This window comes from Bombina bombina, chromosome 6 (genome assembly GCF_027579735.1).
Source record: "Bombina bombina isolate aBomBom1 chromosome 6, aBomBom1.pri, whole genome shotgun sequence".
NCBI classification, from domain to species: domain Eukaryota; kingdom Metazoa; phylum Chordata; class Amphibia; order Anura; family Bombinatoridae; genus Bombina; species Bombina bombina.
The window spans coordinates 691761681-691782241 of record NC_069504.1 but is presented as its reverse complement, the minus strand read 5'-3'; the positions used below and the strand labels follow the sequence as shown (position 1 = coordinate 691782241).

At 36.8% G+C, this 20561-nt stretch overlaps 1 protein-coding gene across 3 annotated transcripts in view; it reads right to left on the bottom strand.

Moving 5' to 3' along the window:
- Window positions 1-1248: 1248 nt before the first annotated feature.
- The window catches only part of LOC128663452 (mucin-2-like), a 225994-nt gene continuing 206681 nt past the window's right edge, over window positions 1249-20561 (bottom strand). For all 3 annotated transcript variants that reach the window (XM_053717784.1, XM_053717785.1, XM_053717786.1), the window contains one exon: window positions 1249-2315. In XM_053717784.1, coding sequence (XP_053573759.1) covers window positions 2058-2315 — 258 coding nt within the window. In that variant the 3' untranslated portion in view covers window positions 1249-2057. The remainder of the gene's footprint in view (window positions 2316-20561) is intronic.

Sequence of the window (20561 nt, the reverse complement as noted above, 5' to 3'; positions counted from 1 at the left end):
TTGAGTACATTAGCTTCTCTATTATAGTCACCTATTTTTGTACAATATATATATAAAGATATACACACATATTTAGACATTTATATATTCATTACAGCCCTTTCCATTCAAATAACTGGTGATAGATATACCATATACTTTAAATACTTGAACATTTTCTTCTGATTATTTTTTTAGCAGAAACTGTATATATGAGTGTAACTGTTTATTTTAATGTATTAATATTTTGTTTGGTGCACATTTTTTTCACCCTTAGCTTTTACGCGAGGTGTGTAGTCACATTATACTGACGCATGCTAATTTTGTTTGCGATTGAGCGAGTGCGTTTACTTTCAGCAGGTAATAATTGTGCACGTTACCCGGGGACATATTGCTTTTTCGTGATTTGTGCTAACAATAACGCGCCACTTGTAATCTAAACCTTATTGAAGGCTAGATTATAAATCAAGTACTTCTGAATGCAAAACAATGTTACTTTGAGTTCATCTTTAGGCAATCAGTAGTGTTAAATTTGTTATTGAATTATTTTAATAATGCAATGTTATGTGTGCTATATCCCTTATGAGTATGTTTTTGTATCTTCTTTGCTTTGTCCATTTTGAGCGTAAAAAAATTAAATCCTTGACTGATCTATGGAATTACTGTAAATCATGTAGCTGGGTCAGTTAATCTGCAGTAGAAAGAGCATAATTTTCAGAGGTAAATTAAAAAATAAAAGTAGTCAAAATAAATAATGTATGCATGTTAAATTCCTGTTTTACTATGCTTATTACAATTTTTTACAGGAAATATAATTTTGACTGTAATATCTTTTAGTTGCTTAGTGTGGCTTTTAGGGTTAATATTATATAATAGGAATTATGAACATACACCAAAGACACAATGGGCATTAGCAACAAGATGAAAAACAAGACATTCTAAGTAGCCACAAACTGTTGAACTTTAGTCAAGACTCTTTTCTCAACACAGATGAGTTTTGGTGCAGCTTTCTCTTGGTTTTTCACACAGTAATCCCTCTGAGGACTGAAAAGTCCAAGGGTAGAAGAAAAGCTGGTTGATTCTAAATGTCAGGGAAAGGCCAGTGGTATCACCACCTAACACAGGCTTATCCAGTGAGGGAACAAGCAAAGCAGTAGTTTGGCACTAGAAGATTGGGTTACACATGCAGTCCAAGCAATTCATAGCTATTGACAAAGGGAATTACAGATTTGTGTAGGGTGGCCAACAGTGTCACTGAATTACAACAACAGTGTTTCTATTTAACTTTATTGCTTGCAGTAAAAGAGAGTACAATATGTTCTATTTTTTAGAAGACAAATAATCATGGTAACGCAGTATGATAATCATTAACTTACATCCAGTTTCATAAACAGGCTAACTAACTCTTTGCACAACAGCACAGATAGTTTTCACATATGGGGATCTATTATAATCTATTAAATGAGCTGTGTGAAACATTATACATAGACATTTACCTTTTTTTTTTTTAATTCAAGGTCATTACAACACATCTGAAACCCAACTTTTGTGCAGTTTTGTATTGGATTATCTTCCCCAGTCATTTGCATTAAGTTAATATGTCAATGTTTAACTAAAATATCATAAAATACTTTTCCAGCTGCTTTTTGCATGAGTTTTGTAAGTAAAAGAAAACCAGAGTTTCTTAAATGTTGCATTGATAAGAGGGTGAGTAATTCAAACAGCAGTGTGTCTAATGAATTGGAATAACAAAGTCAAGGAAGCAAAAAAACACATAATGTTAGTAGAAAATTGCAAAAAAATAATACAATTTATAGGAGTGGGATTTAACATAGACCCACTTGACATGAGAACGGTTGAATGATTGTGTTAAACTTTAATATTTTTTAGGGGAAGTCAGCACATGAGTAAACAGAAAATGGTAATTTACAAATCAAATCAACAATGATGCATATACATTACAGGCACCACAAGTAGAGAAAAACAATAAAGTCAGACAATTCTACTGATAGTATTATTATATGTACGCTATATCATATGCTTCACTTAGTTTCATTGCAGTAGTACAACTTCTAACCCTAGATGAACATAACTGCTAAGCCATTAGAATCTAAATTAAATATGAAATCATAAAAGCCAGCAGCAAGCCCAAAGTCCGTAATATAATTTTGATTATTTGTCGGCATCACAGTAACAAGCTGAAAATTGATTGGTGAAGTGCTGACATAGTGTTGTTGGGCTGTCACTGGAGAAAATGAGTAAGTCTCTGTTCCATCATCATATATTTTGAAATAATAAATGCTGGATTCACTGCATGTGTTGAGATTTCCTGATAGCTAAATAGGAAAAGTGTAAGATTTAGTTAAATACTTTGAAATATCCATCAGATATATGAATTCCATAGCTATTATTTAATTCTAGATTCATTCCCCCCCCCCATAAATATTTTGCAATTGTGTTCAGGCTTTGCAATATCAAGCAAGTGTCCTTATTAGTTACATGACAAATGTGAAGCATGCGTTTGTGTCCCTAATCGTGTGTGTGGGGTTCTAGTGGATATGTATGTTTGTGTATGTAAACTGATATGTACAGAATATAACAAAGGAATTAATAACAAACTCCATTCACTGAAGGAAGTAGCGCTAGAATGGCCGCTTCCATTTAGTTGTTAAAAATTTAGTCTTAAGCTACCAAAGCGTCCGACAGCTAAACGTAGTTTACGGCTCCATTTTAGCACCAATTTTCCATTTAAATATTTTGCGCAATGCATGCAGTTGCTCTTTTTGTGTAGGTGTAAGTTAACATTGTGTTAACGCTTCCATCCGATGACAGATTTCTTGAAAATCATTTAGTTTCTATGGTAACCCAACATTACTTAAATTTACATTTACCGTCTGCGCTCCTAACCTGTGATCATATTTTTTTTAACTATAAGCAAATACTATTTTACTTTATAATTATATTTTCCACTTTATTAATATATGTAATATGTATTGCTGTCCTAGGCATAGGTCTAGTTTGAAATCTGTAGATATGTGCTTGCATATATTTTTATAATTAAATACATACTAATATTTCCAAAAAATGTAAGTGCAACTATTCCTGTACATGGGACAACAATACATATTCCATATTACATTTTTTTTTCTACATTGAAACACTTGCATTGTTTGCAAGTTTTACAATTTCAATGGGAAAACATAATTTATGTAAGAACTTACCTGATAAATTAATTTCTTTCATATTAGCAAGAGTCCATGAGCTAGTGACGTATGGGATATACATTCCTACCAGGAGGGGCAAAGTTTCCCAAACCTTAAAATGCCTATAAATACACCCCTCACCACACCCACAATTCAGTTTAACGAATAGCCAAGAAGTGGGGTGATAAGAAAGGAGCGAAAGCATCAAAAATAAGGAATTGGAATAATTGTGCTTTATACAAAAAAATCATAACCACCACAAAAAGGGTGGGCCTCATGGACTCTTGCTAATATGAAAGAAATTAATTTATCAGGTAAGTTCTTACATAAATTATGTTTTCTTTCATGTAATTAGCAAGAGTCCATGAGCTAGTGACGTATGGGATAGCAGATACCCAAGATGTGGAACTTCCACGCAAGAATCACTAGAGAGGGAGGGATAAAATAAAGACAGCCAATTCCGCTGAAAAATTAATCCACTACCCAAATCAAAAGTTTAAATTTTTATAATGAAAAAAAACTGAAGTTATAAGCAGAAGAATCAAACTGAAACAGCTGCCTGAAGTACTATTCTACCAAAAACTGCTTCTGAAGAAGAGAAAACATCAAAATGGTAGAATTTAGTAAAAGTATGCAAAGAAGACCAAGTCATTGCTTTGCAAATCTGATCAACAGAAGCTTCATTCTTAAAAGTACAGGAAGTAGAAACTGACCTAGTAGAATGAGCTGTAATCCTCAGAGGTGGGGATTAACCCGACTCCAAATAAGCATGATGAATCAAAAGCTTTAACCAAGATGCCAAAGAAAAGGCAGAAGCCTTTTGACCTTTCCTAAAACCAGAAAAGATAACAAATAGACTAGAAGTCTGTCTGAAATCTGAGTAGGCTTCAACATAATATTTCAAAACTCTTACCACATCCAAAAAATGTAAGAATCTTACCAAAGAATTCTTAGGATTAGGACACAAGGAAGGGACAATAATTCCTCCACTAATGTTGTTAGAATTCACAACTTTAGGTAAAAATTGAAATGTGGACAGCAAAAACCACCTTATCCTGATGAAAAATCAGAAAAAGGAAATTCACAAGAAAGAACAGATAATTCAAAAACTGTTCTAGCTGAAGAGATGTCTAAAAGAACAATACTTTCCATGAAAGTAATTAATGTCCAAAGAAAGCATATGCTCAAACAGAAGCGCCTGTAAAGCCTTCAGAACCAAAATAAGACTCCAAGGAGGAGAAATTGGCTTAATGACAGGCTTGATACGAACCAAAGCCTGAACAAAACAATGAATATCAGAAAGATTTAGCAATTCTTATTGTGAAACAGCACAGAAAAAGCAGAGATTTGTCCTTTCAAGGAACATGCAGACAAAATCTTATGAAGAAACTATAAAATCCTAGGAATTCTAAAAGAATGCCAAAAGAATTCATAAGAAGAGCATCATGAGATGTAAATCTTCCAAGCTCGATAATAAATGCTACTAGACACAGATTTACGAGCCTGCAACATAGTATTAATCACTGAGTCAGAGAAACTTCTATGACTAAGTACAAAGCGTTACATTTTCATACCATCAAATTAATAATTTGAATTTCTGATGAAAAAAACGAATGTTAAGATATAAGGTCTGGCCTTAATGGAAGTAACCAAGATTGGCAACTGGACATCCGAACAAGAACCATAAACCAAAACCTGTGTGGCCATGCTGGAGCCACCAGCCACACCAAAGATTGCTCTCTGATGATTTAGAAAATCACTCTAAAAAGAAGAACCAGAGATGAAAAAATATAGGCAGATTGATAATTCCAAGGAAGTGTTAATGCATACACTACTTCCGCCTGAGGATCCCAGGACCTGAATAGGCCCCTGGGAAGTTCCTTATTTAGATGAGATGCCATCAGATCTATTTCTGGAAGCCCTCACATCTGAAAAATTGAAAAACATATCTGGGTAAAGGGACCATTCTCCCGGATGTAAAGCTTGATTAACAGAGATAATCCGCTTCCCAATTGTCTATACCTGGGAAAAAGACCACAGAAATTAGATAGGAGCTGGATTTAGCCCAAGCAAATATCCGAGATACTTCTGTCACAGCCTAAAGACTGATAGTCCCACCCTGATGATTGACATACACCACAGTTGTGACATTGTCTGTCTGAAAAAATGTCTCTTCTTCAAAAAGAAACCAAACTGAAGAACTCTGAGAATGCACAGAGTTCCAAACTATCAAATGGTAATCTTGCCTCCTGAGATTTCCAAACCCCTTGTGCTGACAGAGATCCTCAGACAGCCTCCCAACCTAAAAGACTCGCATCTGTAGAGATCATGGTCCATGTTGAAAGAACCGAAGAGACCTGTAGAACTATATGATGGTGATCTTAACCACCGAATCAAAGATAGTTAAACATTAGGATTCAAAGATATAAAAAGTGATATCCTAGAATCCCTGCACCATTATTCAGCATAAAAAACTGGAAAGGTTTCCTATGAAATGAGCAAAGGGAATCGAATCCAATGCTGCAGCCATGAAACATAAAACTTCCCTGCATATATAGCAACTTGAAGGAAATAATAGAGACTGACGGTTCCGACAAACGGAACCCAATAAACTTGATACTTGTCTGTTAAAGACAAAAATATTGATACAATCTATCTGGAAACCTAAAAAAAGGTGACCCTTGTGTGAGGAATCAAGGAGCTTTTGATAAAAAGATCCTCTAATCATGTCTTGAAGAAACAACAAAGTTGAATAGTATGAGATTCTGCAGAACAAAAAGACTGAGCCAGTACCACGATACCGTCCAAATAAGGAACACTGAGAACCTTGAAAAGATTCTTAGAGCTGTCGCTAGACCAGAAGGAAAAGCAACAAATTGGTAATGCTTGTCAAAAAAAGAGAATCTCAGAAAAATAAAAAATAATCTGAATGAAAAAAGAAAATGAAGATATGCATCTATTGTATCTATTGTAATCAAATAATGCTATCAATGACCAAAAAGGCAGAATAGACCATATAAACACCATTCTAAAAGATGGTACACTTATATGACAGTTCAAAAAGATTTTCTATCTTTGGAACAATGAATAGTCTTGAATAAAACCCCAAAACCCAGTTCCTAAAATGAAACTGGAATAAATACCCCAGTAAACTCTAGGTCTGAGCAGCGCTTGAGCCCCAACGGGTGACCAGCCGCACTTCACCAGTACTCAAAACATATAGGTCTAAAACACACTTCAGGAAAGTGTTAGTTTTACTGGAATAGCTGGAATATGATAGAGAAAAAAAGACTTCTCACAGACGGTTTTACTCTGAATCCTATTCTGTACCCAAAGTCTAAGAAGTTTGGACCGAATAGAACCAAATAAATTTCAAAAAAGTCTTAACCTGCCCCTTACCAGCCAAGCTGGAATAAGAACCGCACCTACATGCAAATTTGGGGAGCTGACTTTGAACTTTTTAAAAGGCTTAATCGAATGAGGAAAAAAAAAACCTTCCAATTAAAAACATATTACTTGGGGGAAAATTCAGGATTCCGTTCCTTAGTAAGAACAGAAAACTAATATAAGCTTAAAGTTTTAGTCTTAGAACTCAATCTTGAAGCCCAAAGTAACAGTTAAAGAATTGAATCCAATTATGAACCAAATAATTAATTATCTTGGAAAAAAAGAAATATGGATTTTAGAAATCAAAATTGAAATCACAAAGTTCTTCTAGCTAAAATAGCTAAAGACATAGATTAAACCTCATTTGCGAAAATATTTAATAAAATGACAACACAAATGAAATTATTAGCATGTTAATCAAGTTAAAGGACCAGTCAACACACTGGACTTGCAAAATCAACAAATGCAAGATAACAAGACAATGCAATAGCACTTAGTCTGAACTTCAAATAAGTAGTAGATGTTGTCCTTTTAACAATGCTAAACAAACCATAATCCGATACTTGATCTTAAAGTATCCAACCAGAAAGATGAAGCAATTGCAACATCAGCAAAATAAATTACAGGTCTAAGAAAAGTACCTGAAAATAATTTTCCTTAAATAAGATACAACCATCTGAAGGAAAAAAATAAATACTATTTGCTATAAGAATAATAGTATATTTAGCAGGAGTAGAGATAGCCCCATTAACTTGGGGAATCTTTCCTCAAAACTGAAAACTAACTGCCGGCAAAGAATACAATTTAAAAACCTTAAAGAAGGACTAAAAGAAAATTCTCAGCCTATTCCATTCCCTAGTATCAGGGACTGGAAAAAAACCTCTGAAGAAACCACAGAAGATAAATAAGCAGAATTGAAAAGTTAGCTAGTTTTTAAAATCAAAAGAACTAGTTACTTCAATATCCAAAATAATCAACACCTTTTGAACAAAGAACAAATGTACTCTATTAAAAAATAAAAAAGTAGATTTGTTAGTGTCAATATCTGATGAAGAAAAATTCTGAATGAGAAAAAACACCATCAGAGAAGGATAATTCATTAGGTTGTTGGTCATTTGAAACTTCATCAACTAAAAAAGAAGTTTGAAAAAGACCTAAAAATTTTATTAGAAGGCGGGACGTCAGACAAAGCCTTTAAAATAGAATCAGAAAAATATTCTTATAAATTTCTAAGTATATCTTGTACATAAGATATAAAAAGAATAGCAATATATAAAGCATAAATACTAATGGATTCTACATGTAAAAGTTTATCATGATAACTTATTACAAACCATAGCTAAAGATAAACATTCATAACATTAAAATAAATGAACTTAGCTTTGGTAGGACTGATATCAGTCAACAGGAATCCCTCAGCATTTCTTGATACAGGAACAGTGTTTTGAATATCTTGCAATATGTAATAGAAAAAAACAACATATAAAGCAAAATTATCAAATTCCTTAAATGACAGTTTCAGGAATGGGAAAAAATGCAAAATAAATAAGCTTCTAGCAACCAGAAGCAACAAAAAAGTGAAACTTAAATAATGTGAGAAAAAAGTGGAACAAGTATGAAGCCCACATTTTTTACGCCAAGTATGATGCCCACATTATTGGCGCTAAGTACAACGCCCATATTTTTTGGCGCCAAGTATGACGCCACATCCTCTGACGTCGAAACCGACTCCACATTTTTTGGCGCAAAAAAAACGTCTCAATACACATGCGTCAAAAAAATGACGTAACTACAAACAACTTCCGGAGTCAATTACGACGCCAGAAATGACAAAATTTTGCGCCAAAAAAGTTTGCGCCAAGAATGACGCAATAAAATGAAGCATTTTCTGCCCCCGCGAGCCTAACAGCCCGCAGGGAAAAATAGTCAATTGAAAATTTTCAAGGTAAGAAAAATAATATTTATTCATATGCATTATCCCAAATAATGAAACTGACAGTCTGAATGAAGGAATACTGATTATCCTGAATCATGGCAAATATAAGTTTAAAGACATATATTTAGAACTTTACATATAAAGTGCCCAACCATAGCTTAGAGTGACACACTTTTTAGACCTACATCATTTCGCGACACAGTAATTCAGTTGTACTGGCAAACAGGAGGTTCAGCTAACTTGCTTTTAGAGATATGGACACATACATAAATTATATAATAATGAAATGTATTTACAAGTAACAGTAAGTATGTGCAAGAATGGGAAAAAGTTTAATAACACCAATAGCTACTTACTATTTTAATGGGATTTATGAGGTTAATGGGATGAACACAATTTCTGAATATTTGGTGGAATATTAGATAAAGACACTCGCATTTCATCATCAAACACATTTTCAAGCTTCCACTTCCTATCAATATATCAAGAGCAGGAGCAGCAATGCACTACTGGGAGCTAGCTGCAAAAAACCCCCACTGACTTCAGCTCAGCGTTTAAGCTGCCGCCCTCAGAGCTCGGTGAGTCTGATTGACTACTGCCCGGGCTGCATACACACTGCTGTCCCACTCACTGACTACACGTGCAGTCACGAGCCGATTAAGGAGACTACACGTGCAGTCAGGAGCCAATGTGCTGCCAATGGGAATAGTTTCAGTTTCCACTGAGCTGCGCCAATAGGTTAAGATGATCTGTGTCCCCCTAGGTATCAATCATGTGTCAACCATGTGATATGCGTAGCAGGCAGGTGGACAGTCAGAAACCAAAAAAAATGTAAAAAACTAATTTGTGCTGAAGCAGGGACACACCTACATGCTGCTGCCGACACACTAGTGTGTCCCGACACACAGTTTGGAAAGCACTGGCTTAGAGTGTCACAAAAAATAAGACTTACTTACCCCAGGACACTCATCTACATATAGTAGATAGCCAAACCAGTACTGAAACGAGAATCAGTAGAGCTAATGGTATATAAGATTATATTGTCGATCTGAAAAGGGAGGTAGGAGAAGAAATCTCTATGACCGATAACAGAGAACCTATGAAATAGACCCCGTAGAAGGAGATCATTGTATTCAAATAGGCAATACTCTCTTCACATCCCTCTGACATTCACTGCACTCTGAGAGGAAAACCGGGCTTCAGCCTGCTGCAAAGCGCATATCAACGTAGAATCTAGCACAAACTTGCTTCACCACCTCCATAGGAGGCAAAGTTTGTAAAACTGAATTGTGGGTGTGGTGAGAGGTGTATTTATAGGCATTTTAAGGTTTGGGAAACTTTGCCCCTCCTGGTAGGAATGTATATCCCATACGTCACTAGCTCATGGACTCTTGCTAGTTACATGAAAGAAATAGGTTTTTCCAGTGTATTAACAATATGCACTTTTACTAGAAACCTGTATTAAGTTATCACTGAATGGCTTCTAATACTTTCTATGCGACACAATAATATTTTCTGAACCCTGGCTGCAGATATTGAGGTATAAAGCGCCATCAGAAGCATTCGATAAACGAAATTGCTTCCGACCACATATTTATCAGTTTGCGACCTCTCGCAAACCTAATTGCGACTCTATGGAAGCGAGCCCGTAGGTGCTGCAGCGGCTTTCTCTATCCATGCTTCAGGAAAAACTGCAGTGTGCTACTAAAAGAAATCAACTACCCAAGGAAAATAAACAAACTAAAATGGCTTTAAATGCTCAAACTACATGACAAGAAAAACTGTAGCTCGTATGATATTAAAGGGACATAAAACCCAATGGGCAAGATTACAATTGGCAAGTTTTGTCTTTTTGCAAACAATGTTCATTGCCTTGATGATACAAGTCTTAGAAAATCGCAACAATCCATTCCGCACTCAAAGAGCTGTAGTTATGTGTTTTGTGAAACAAAATGTTTCACAAAACACTTCAAAAATACATTACAAAGTACAGTTACACTCATATTAACACTGCCTAATACACATTATTTAAAAAACAATATTGCTCATAAAAGTTATAAGGGATCAAATATATGCGTGTTAGAAAAAAAAAGCAAACGCAGGGATTTTACATTGACATACATACACATACATAGAGAAATATGGATTTATATGTATAGACATATGTTATAACTATATAGATAAGGAAAAGATTGTAAATTATAATCTTATGTATATTAAATAATTTCTCAGAGGGATTTTAAAATAGATATTTGCATATAGATCTCGAGATATATAGATTTCTTTCATGTAATTAGCAAGAGTCCATGAGCTAGTGACGTATGGGATATACATTCCTACCAGGAGGGGCAAAGTTTCCCAAACCTCAAAATGCCTATAAATACACCCCTCACCACACCCACAAATCAGTTTTACAAACTTTGCCTCCTATGGAGGTGGTGAAGTAAGTTTGTGCTAGATTCTACGTTGATATGCGCTCCGCAGCAGGTTGGAGCCCGGTTTTCCTCTCAGCGTGCAGTGAATGTCAGAGGGATGTGAGGAGAGTATTGCCTATTTGAATTCAATGATCTCCTTCTACGGGGTCTATTTCATAGGTTCTCTGTTATCGGTCGTAGAGATTCATCTCTTACCTCCCTTTTCAGATCGACGATATACTCTTATATATACCATTACCTCTACTGATTTTCGTTTCAGTACTGGTTTGGCTTTCTACAACTTGTAGATGAGTGTCCTGGGGTAAGTAAGTCTTATTTTCTGTGACACTCTAAGCTAGGGTTAGGCACTTTTTTATAAAGTTCTAAATATATGTATTCAAACATTTATTTGCCTTGACTCAGGATGTTCAACGTTCCTTATTTCAGACAGTCAGTTTCATATTTGGGATAATGCATATGAATAAATCAATTTTTTCTTACCTTAAAATTTGACTTTTTTCCCTGTGGGCTATTAGGCTCGCGGGGGCTGAAAATGCTTCATTTTATTGCGTCATTCTTGGCGCGGACATTTTTGGCGCAAATTTTTTTTTTCTGTTTCCGGCGTCATACGTGTCGCCGGAAGTTGCGTCATTTTTGACGTTTTTTTGCGCCAAAAGTGTCGGCGTTCCGAATGTGGCATCATTTTTGGCGCCAAAAGCATTTAGGCGCCAAATAATGTGGGCGTCTTTTTTGGCGCTAAAAAAATATGGGCGTCACTATTGTCTCCACATTATTTAAGTCTCATTATTTATTGCTTCTGGTTGCTAGAAGCTTGTTCACTGGCATTTTTTCCCATTCCTGAAACTGTCATTTAAGGAATTTGACCAATTTTGCTTTATATGTTGTTTTTTCTATTACATATTGCAAGATGTCCCACGTTAACACTGAGTCAGAAGATACTTCTGGAAAATCGCTGCCTGGTGCTGGATCTACCAAAGCTAAGTGTATCTGCTGTAAACTTATGGTATCTGTTCCTCCAGCTGTTGTTTGTACTGATTGTCATGTCAAACTTGTTAATGCAGATAATATTTCCTTTAGTACTGTTACATTACCTGTTGCTGTTCCGTCAACATCTAATGCTCAGAGTGTTCCTGATAACATAAGAGATTTTGTTTCTAAATCCATTAAGAAGGCTATGTCTGTTATTCCTCCTTCAAGTAAACGTAAAAAGTCTTTTAAAACTTCTCATTTTTCAGATGAATTTTTAAATGAACATCATCATTCTGATTCTGATAATGGTTCTTCTGGTTCAGAGGATTCTGTCTCAGAGGTTGATGCTGATAAATCTTCATATTTATTTAAAATGGAATTTATTCGTTATTTACTTAAAGAAGTCCTAATTGCATTTAGAGGATTCTAGTCCTCTTGATACTAAATCTAAACGTTTAGATAAGGTTTTTAAATCTCCTGTAGTTATTCCAGAAGTTTTTCCTGTCCCTGATGCTATTTCTGAAGTAATTTCCAGGGAATGGAATAATTTGGGTAATTCATTTACTCCTTCTAAACGTTTTAAGCAATTATATCCTGTGCCATCTGACAGATTAGAGTTTTGGGACAAAATCCCTAAGGTTGATGGGGCTGTCTCTACTCTTGCTAAGCGTACTACTATTCCTACGGCAGATGGTACTTCCTTTAAGGATCCTTTAGATAGGAAAATTGAATCCTTTCTAAGAAAAGCTTACTTGTGTTCAGGTAATCTTCTTAGACCTGCTATATCTTTAGCGGATGTTGCTGCAGCTTCAACTTTTTAGTTAGAAGCTTTAGCGCAACAAGTAACAGATCATAATTCTCATAGCATTATTAATCTTCTTCAACATGCTAATAATTTTATTTGTGATGCCATCTTTGATATCATTAGAGTTGATGTCAGGTATATGTCTCTAGCTATTTTAGCTAGAAGAGCTTTATGGCTTAAAACTTGGAATGCTGATATGTCTTCTAAGTCTACTCTGCTTTCCCTTTCTTTCCAGGGTAATAAATTATTTGGTTCTCAGTTGGATTCTATTATCTCAACTGTTACTGGAGGGAAAGGAACTTTTTTACCACAGGATAAAAAATCTAAAGGTAAATTTAGGTCTAATAATCGTTTTCGTTCCTTTCGTCACAACAAGGAACAAAAGCCTGATCCTTCATCCTCAGGAGCGGTATCAGTTTGGAAACCATCTCCAGTCTGGAATAAATCCAAGCCTTTTAGAAAACCAAAGCCAGCTCCTAAGTTCACATGAAGGTGCGGCTCTCATTCCAGCTCAGCTGGTAGGGGGCAGATTACGTTTTTTCAAAGAAATTTGGATCAATTCCGTTCACAATCTTTGGATTCAGAACATTGTTTCAGAAGGGTACAGAATTGGCTTCAAGATAAGGCCTCCTGCAAAGAGATTTTTTCTTTCCCGTGTCCCAGTAAACCCAGCGAAGGCTCAAGCATTTCTGAATTGTGTTTAAGATCTAGAGTTGGCTGGAGTAATTATGCCAGTTCCAGTTCTGGAACAGGGGCTGGGGTTTTATTCAAATCTCTTCATTGTACCAAAGAAGGAGAATTCCTTCAGACCAGTTCTGGATCTAAAAATATTGAATCATTATGTAAGGATACCAACATTCAAAATGGTAACTGTAAGGACTATCCTGCCTTTTGTTCAGCAAGGGCATTATATGTCTACAATAGATTTACAGGATGCATATCTGCATATTCCGATTCATCCAGATCACTATCAGTTTCTGAGATTCTCTTTCCTAGACAAGCATTACCAGTTTGTGGCTCTACCGTTTGGCCTAGCAACAGCTCCAAGAATTTTTACAAAGGTTCTTGGTGCCCTTCTGTCTGTAATCAGAGAACAGGGTATTGTGGTATTTCCTTATTTGGACGATATCTTGGTACTTGCTCAGTCTTCACATTTAGCAGAATCTCATACAAATTGACTTGTGTTGTTTCTTCAAGATCATGGTTGGAGGATCAATTTACCAAAAAGTTCATTGATTCCTCAGACAAGGGTAACCTTTTTAGGTTTCCAGATAGATTCAGTATCCATGACTCTGTCTCTGACAGACAAGAGACGTCTAAAATTGATATCAGCTTGTCGAAACCTTCAGTCACAATCATTCCCTTCGGTAGCCTTATGCATGGAAATTCTAGGTCTTATGACTGCTGCATCGGACGCGATCCCCTTTGCTCGTTTTCACATGCGACCTCTTCAGCTCTGTATGCTGAACCAGTGGTGCAGGGATTACACAAAGATATCTCAATTAATATCTTTAAAACCAATTGTACGACACTCTCTGACGTGGTGGACAGATCACCATCGTTTAGTTCAGGGGGCTTCTTTTGTTCTTCCGACCTGGACTGTAATTTCAACAGATGCAAGTCTTACAGGTTGGGGAGCTGTGTGGGGGTCTCTGACAGCACAAGGGGTTTGGGAATCTCAGGAGGTGAGATTACCGATCAATATTTTGGAACTCCGTGCAATTTTCAGAGCTCTTCAGTCATGGCCTCTTCTAAAGAGAGAATCGTTCATTTGTTTTCAGACAGACAATGTCACAACTGTGGCATACATCAATCATCAAGGAGGGACTCACAGTCCTCTGGCTATGAAAGAAGTATCTCGAATTCTGGTATGGGCGGAATCCAGCTCCTGTCTAGTTTCTGCGGTTCATATCCCAGGTATAGACAATTGGGAAGCGGATTATCTCAGTCGCCAAACGTTACATCCGGGCGAATGGTCTCTTCACCCAGAGGTATTTCTTCAGATTGTTCAAATGTGGGGACTTCCAGAAATAGATCTGATGGCCTCTCATCTAAACAAGAAACTTCCCAGGTATCTGTCCAGATCCAGGGATCCTCAAGCGGAAGCAGTGGATGCATTGTCACTTCCTTGGAAGTATCATCCTGCCTATATCTTTCTGCCTCTAGTTCTTCTTCCAAGAGTAATCTCCAAGATTCTGAAGGAATGCTCGTTTGTTCTGCTGGTAGCTCCAGCATGGCCTCACAGGTTTTGGTATGCGGATCTTGTCCGGATGGCCTCTTGCCAACCGTGGACTCTTCCGTTAAGACCAGACCTTCTGATCTCAAATCCTTAAATTTAAAGGTGTGGAGATTGAACGCTTGATTCTTAGTCAAAGAGGTTTCTCTGACTCTGTGATTAATACTATGTTACAGAGTCTGTATACTATGTTATAGAGTCTGGAAGACTTATATTTCTTGGTGTCTTTCTCATCATTTTTCCTGGCATTCTTTTAGAATTCCGAGAATTTTACAGTTTCTTCAGGATGGTTTGGATAAAGGTTTGTCTGCAAGTTCCTTGAAAGGACAAATCTCTGCTCTTTCTGTTCTTTTTCACAGAAAGATTGCTAATCTTCCTGATATTCATTGTTTTGTACAAGCTTTGGTTCATATAAAACCTGTCATTAAGTCAATTTCTCCTCCTTGGAGTTTGAATTTGGTTCTGGGGGCTCTTCAAGCTCCTCCGTTTGAACCTATGCATTCATTGGACATTAAATTACTTTCTTGGAAAGTTTTGTTCCTTTTGGCCATCTCTTCTGCCAGAAGAGTTTCTGAATTATCTGCTCTTTCTTGTGAGTCTCCTTTTCTGATTTTTCACCAGGATAAGGCGGTGTTGCGAACTTCTTTTAATTTTTTACCTAAGGTTGTGAATTCTAACAACATTAGTAGTGAAATTGTGGTTCCTTCATTATGTCCTAATCCTAAGAATTCTAAGGAGAAATCATTGCATTCTTTGGATGTAGTTAGAGCTTTGAAATATTATGTTGAAGCTACTAAGAATTTCAGAAAGACTTCTAGTCTATTTGTTATCTTTTCCGGTTCTAGGAAAGGTCAGAAGGCTTCTGCCATTTCTTTGGCATCTTGGTTGAAATCTTTAATTTATCATGCTTATGTCGAGTCGGGTAAAACTCCGCCTCAAAGGATTACAGCTCATTCTACTAGGTCAGTTTCTACTTCCTGGGCGTTTAGGAATGAAGCTTCGGTTGATCAGATTTTCAAAGCAGCAACTTGGTCTTCTTTGCATACTTTTACTAAATTCTACCATTTTAATGTGTTTTCTTCTTCTGAAGCTGTTTTTGGTAGAAAAGTACTTCAGGCAGCTGTTTCAGTTTGAATCTTCTGCTTATATTTTCAGTTTTTTTCTTTTTAAGATTTAAACTTTATTTTTGGGTGTGGATTTTTTTCAGTGGAATTGGCTGTCTTTATTTTATCCCTCCCTCTCTAGTGACTCTTGCGTGGAAGATCCACATCTTGGGTAGTCATTATCCCATACGTCACTAGCTCATGGACTCTTGCTAATTACATGAAAGAAAACATAATTTATGTAAGAACTTACCTGATAAATTAATTTCTTTCATATTAGCAAGAGTCCATGAGGCCCACCCTTTTTTGTGGTGGTTATGATTTTTTTGTATAAAGCACAATTATTCCAATTCCTTATATTTATGCTTCGCACTTTTTTCTTATCACCCCACTTCTTGGCTATTCGTTAAACTGATTTGTGGGTGTGGTGAGGGGTGTATTTATAGGCATTTTGAGGTTTGGGAAACTTTGCCCCTCCTGGTAGGAATGTATATCCCATACGTCACTAGCTCATGGACTCTTGCTAATATGAAAGAAATGAATTTATCAGGTAAGTTCTTACATAAATTATGTTATTTAATGTAATATATATTCATATATATATCTCACTATGCATTTAGATATCAATCCTAAAATCATCACATATATAGAGAAATATTTATTTATAAATAAATAGAACATATTCCTTTGTAAAAATAATTTTGCAATATGAAATATTCACATTTTCATGTTCACTTTGAGGAGAATACGTCATGGGCTTTGCAGATAAGATTAGGGTTTTAGTGTGTTTTTTTTTCTCTTTGTCTTCTCCATTGACTTCTATAGGGAATACGTGAATGCACACACGATTTGGCTGTTTGGATTACATGGCATAACGCACGAAAAGTAAGTTATTTTGAAGCTTGTAATATCTGAGCAATGCCAAATGTGAAAAAGCCTGATTTGTCGCGCGACTTGGAATCTTGCCCAATTTTTTTTATGATTCAGATAAAACATCCATTTTTAAACAACATTCCCATTTACTTCTATAATCAGTTTTGTTTCATTTTCTGTGTATACTTCGTTGAAGAAGTAGCAATGCACTACTGGGAGCTAGATGAACACACTGGCAAGCCAATGACAAGAGGCATACATGTGCAGCCCCCAATCAACAGCTAGCTCCCAGCTCTGAGCCTACCTAGGTATGCTTTAGGTATGCTTTCAACAAAGGACACAAAAAGAAAAACGCAAATTAGATAATAGTAGTAAATTTGAAAGCTGTTTAAAATGACATGCTCTATCTGAATCATGAAAGAAAATGTTTGAGTTTCATATCCCTTTAAAGCCTGCACTAAACTTTCACCATTTGCTTGCAATTTGAGTGTAAAAATGCAAGCATTATCAAGAGAGGAATTAGTGTTCTATAACAACTATGTTTTGTAATCATTTGTAATCTGACACTGAAAAGTAGCAGAACCTGTAAGTCTTAGAGAAATGTTAGCAGCCTCCTATAGAAAGTAATGACGCTTTCTACAGCGCAGAATCTTACATTAGTGACATAGCAGGAGAGCAAACAGGAATTATCTTCAGTTTGAAGCAAACACAAATTAAATTGAAGTGTTTTCATTACAGTGTTACTTGGTTTTTAATTTAGTTATCATAATTTTTCTATCAGTTAATTAAGTGTATTGTGAATTTTGAGAAAATTAGAGCTGGTGGGTAAATCATTGAGACCAGTTGGTATAAAATGCCCAGAAAATGTAGTGCGTTGTCAACTTCAGAAGAAGACAAGAAAGGCCCCTGTCCAGCCAAAAATAAACCCACAATGTACAGCACAGTTTGTTGAACAATTCACAATAATATGCAAAGTAAGATAATGATTAGTTACAGTTACACTGAAATTTGCAAAATAAAATTACACTCGTTAATATATTGCATATACAGGGGTAGATTTATTAAGCAGTGGAGGCTGCAGTCTCCGCCCATAGTTTCAGGCTCGCCTGAAATTTGTCATAGTGGTCATAATAGCGCTGCTCCTTAACTTCTCTGCCACCTTTAAGGTGGCGGACTGAAATGATCCCGATCCAATCCGATCGGGATGATTGACACCCCCTGCTAGCGGCTGATTGGCTGATTGGCCTAGAAATCCTTGTGCAATGATAAATGCTGACAGTGTATGCTGTCGGCATTTAGCGTTGTCAAGCGGACATGATTCAGTATACCCCCTAAAGTATAAATGGATTAAAACAAAAAGTACAAAGTATGAATAAAATAAAAATTAATGTACAAAATCTGAAATCCAAGGTCATATTAAAAACAAAACACAGAGCTATCAAGTCATGTAGTCAGAGGCGTATCTACAGAAGTTTCAAATGACAACACACCCACACCTCTAGGGGGACTATATGACCTTGCAATAAGCAGTGGGGACTCCTCCATAGGGGACATTGGGGCAAAGCCCCATCAGATTTTTTTAGGAAAAAAATAAAGAAAATAAATAGCCATTGTGCACAGTTAGGAATAGGTTGCTATATTTAAAAAAACAAACCTTGCATTTGCAAAGTTCTCTTAGACAGGGAGTTTTTGTAATCTGCCCTGTCTGGGAGACCTTTGTTTATGTTCCTTCTCTGCCTTTAAGTGATTTCTGATATCAGTTAACATAGGGCAAAGACAATCGTTTAACCTTCTATTGGCTCAAAGAAACATATGGAGGGAGGTAAACTGACTGCTGCCTCTGTGTTTGTTGGAGGAGCGTGGGATACAGCAGGTTAGTGTGTGGGCAACATTGTGACAGTGGTATTTCTCATAATCTTGTAATAATAACCACATAGGGGCCTATCTATCAAGCTCCGAAAGGAGCTTGACGGCCCGTGTCTGAAGACTCGCCAGAAACAGCAGTTATGAAGCAGCGGTCACAAAGACCGCTGCTCCATAACCCTGTCTGCCTGCTCTGAGCAGGCGGACAGGAATCGCCACAATTCAACCCGATCGAGTACGATCGGGTTGATTCATACCCCCCTGCTGGTGGCTGATTGGCCGCGAGTCAGCTGGGGGCGGCGTTGCACCAGCAGCTCTTGTGAGTTGCTGGTGCAATGCTGAATACGGAGAACGTATTGCTCTCCGCATTCAGCGAGGTCTTGCAGACCTGTTCCGCACTGTCGGATCAGGTCCGCAAGACCTTTGTTAAATAGGGGCCATAGTGTATTAGTGCCATGCAGCTGTTTTTTTATTTTGTTGCTGCAAGTAGCATATATCTGTGACCAGCCAGGAACATGATGTGTATTTGTTCCTACGCTGAACAATCAGATATGGAACAAGCCTGTGAGAGGTAAATATATATATATTAGCATGCATAGCTCTCATTGGTAAAAAAAAGAAGAAATGTTGTTGTATGGGAGGGGTTATCTGGGGTTGGGGCTTTTTCAATGGGTGGGGTCTAGTGCCTCACCAGCTTTAAAATTCACCAGCCGCCACTGGCAATCAATAGTAATATTGCTACGGAAGGGCCTGGGCTCCATCTCCATCATTTATTGACCCTCTATTTCCACCTCAAGAAAAAGGGCTCACAGCTTAAAAGGGGCATCAAATTGCAAAAAAAAAATTCTCTAATGTGTAAGAGAATTTTATTATTACCAGCTAGCTCCCAGTACTGCATTGCTACTCCTGAGCCTACCTAGGTATGCTTTTTAAACAAAGCTTGCTAAGAAAAAGAAGTACATGTAATAATAGAAGTAAATTGAAAATACTCTTACAAATTGCTTTATCTGAACCTTGAAAGTTTACATTTGACTTTTGTGTCGATTTATGGAAATTGTTCTCAGGGTATTTAAGATGTCCATCAAAATATTTGTACAAAAAGGCTGCATTTTGAATAAAAAAGATGAAAGGTTAACTCATAGGGGTAGATTTATCAAGTGGCGGCCCGACATCGCTAAATGCCAACAGCATACACTGTCGGCATTTATCATTGCACAAAGCATTTCTTGTGAAATGCTTGTGCAATGCCGCCCCCTGCACATTCACGGACAATCGTATCTGAATGGGATCAGAGGTGGCAAATGAGTTAAGGAGCAGCGGTCTTAAGACCGCTGCTTCTTAACTTTTGTTTCCGGGGCGAGCCTGAAGGCTCGTGTGGAAACAGCTGCATTTGTAGCTTTTTAAATTGGCCCCATATTCACAGAGAAACAGCTTCTCTTTCTCCTATGTGGCTGTTGGCTCAGTTTCTGCTTATTGCAAAAAAACAGAAAGTGAATTGTTGAAATGAAGGAGACATCATTTGATCTGGGGCTGCCCAGTGAGGCCTAGTTAGCATATAGTACTGTGCTTATCTCTCCATCACACCCAGAAATGAAAGGAATGCATTTCTAGGAATGTGTCAGAGACCTTGGCCCCTACTTATCAAGCCGTCAACCGCAAATACACTGGAAATCCACAGCGTATTTATGGCGAGCCTCATTTGCCTTAGTTATCAAAGCCTACAGACCGGCAAAAGTAGAATTCAGTGACGTAACATACGATCCGCCGTACTC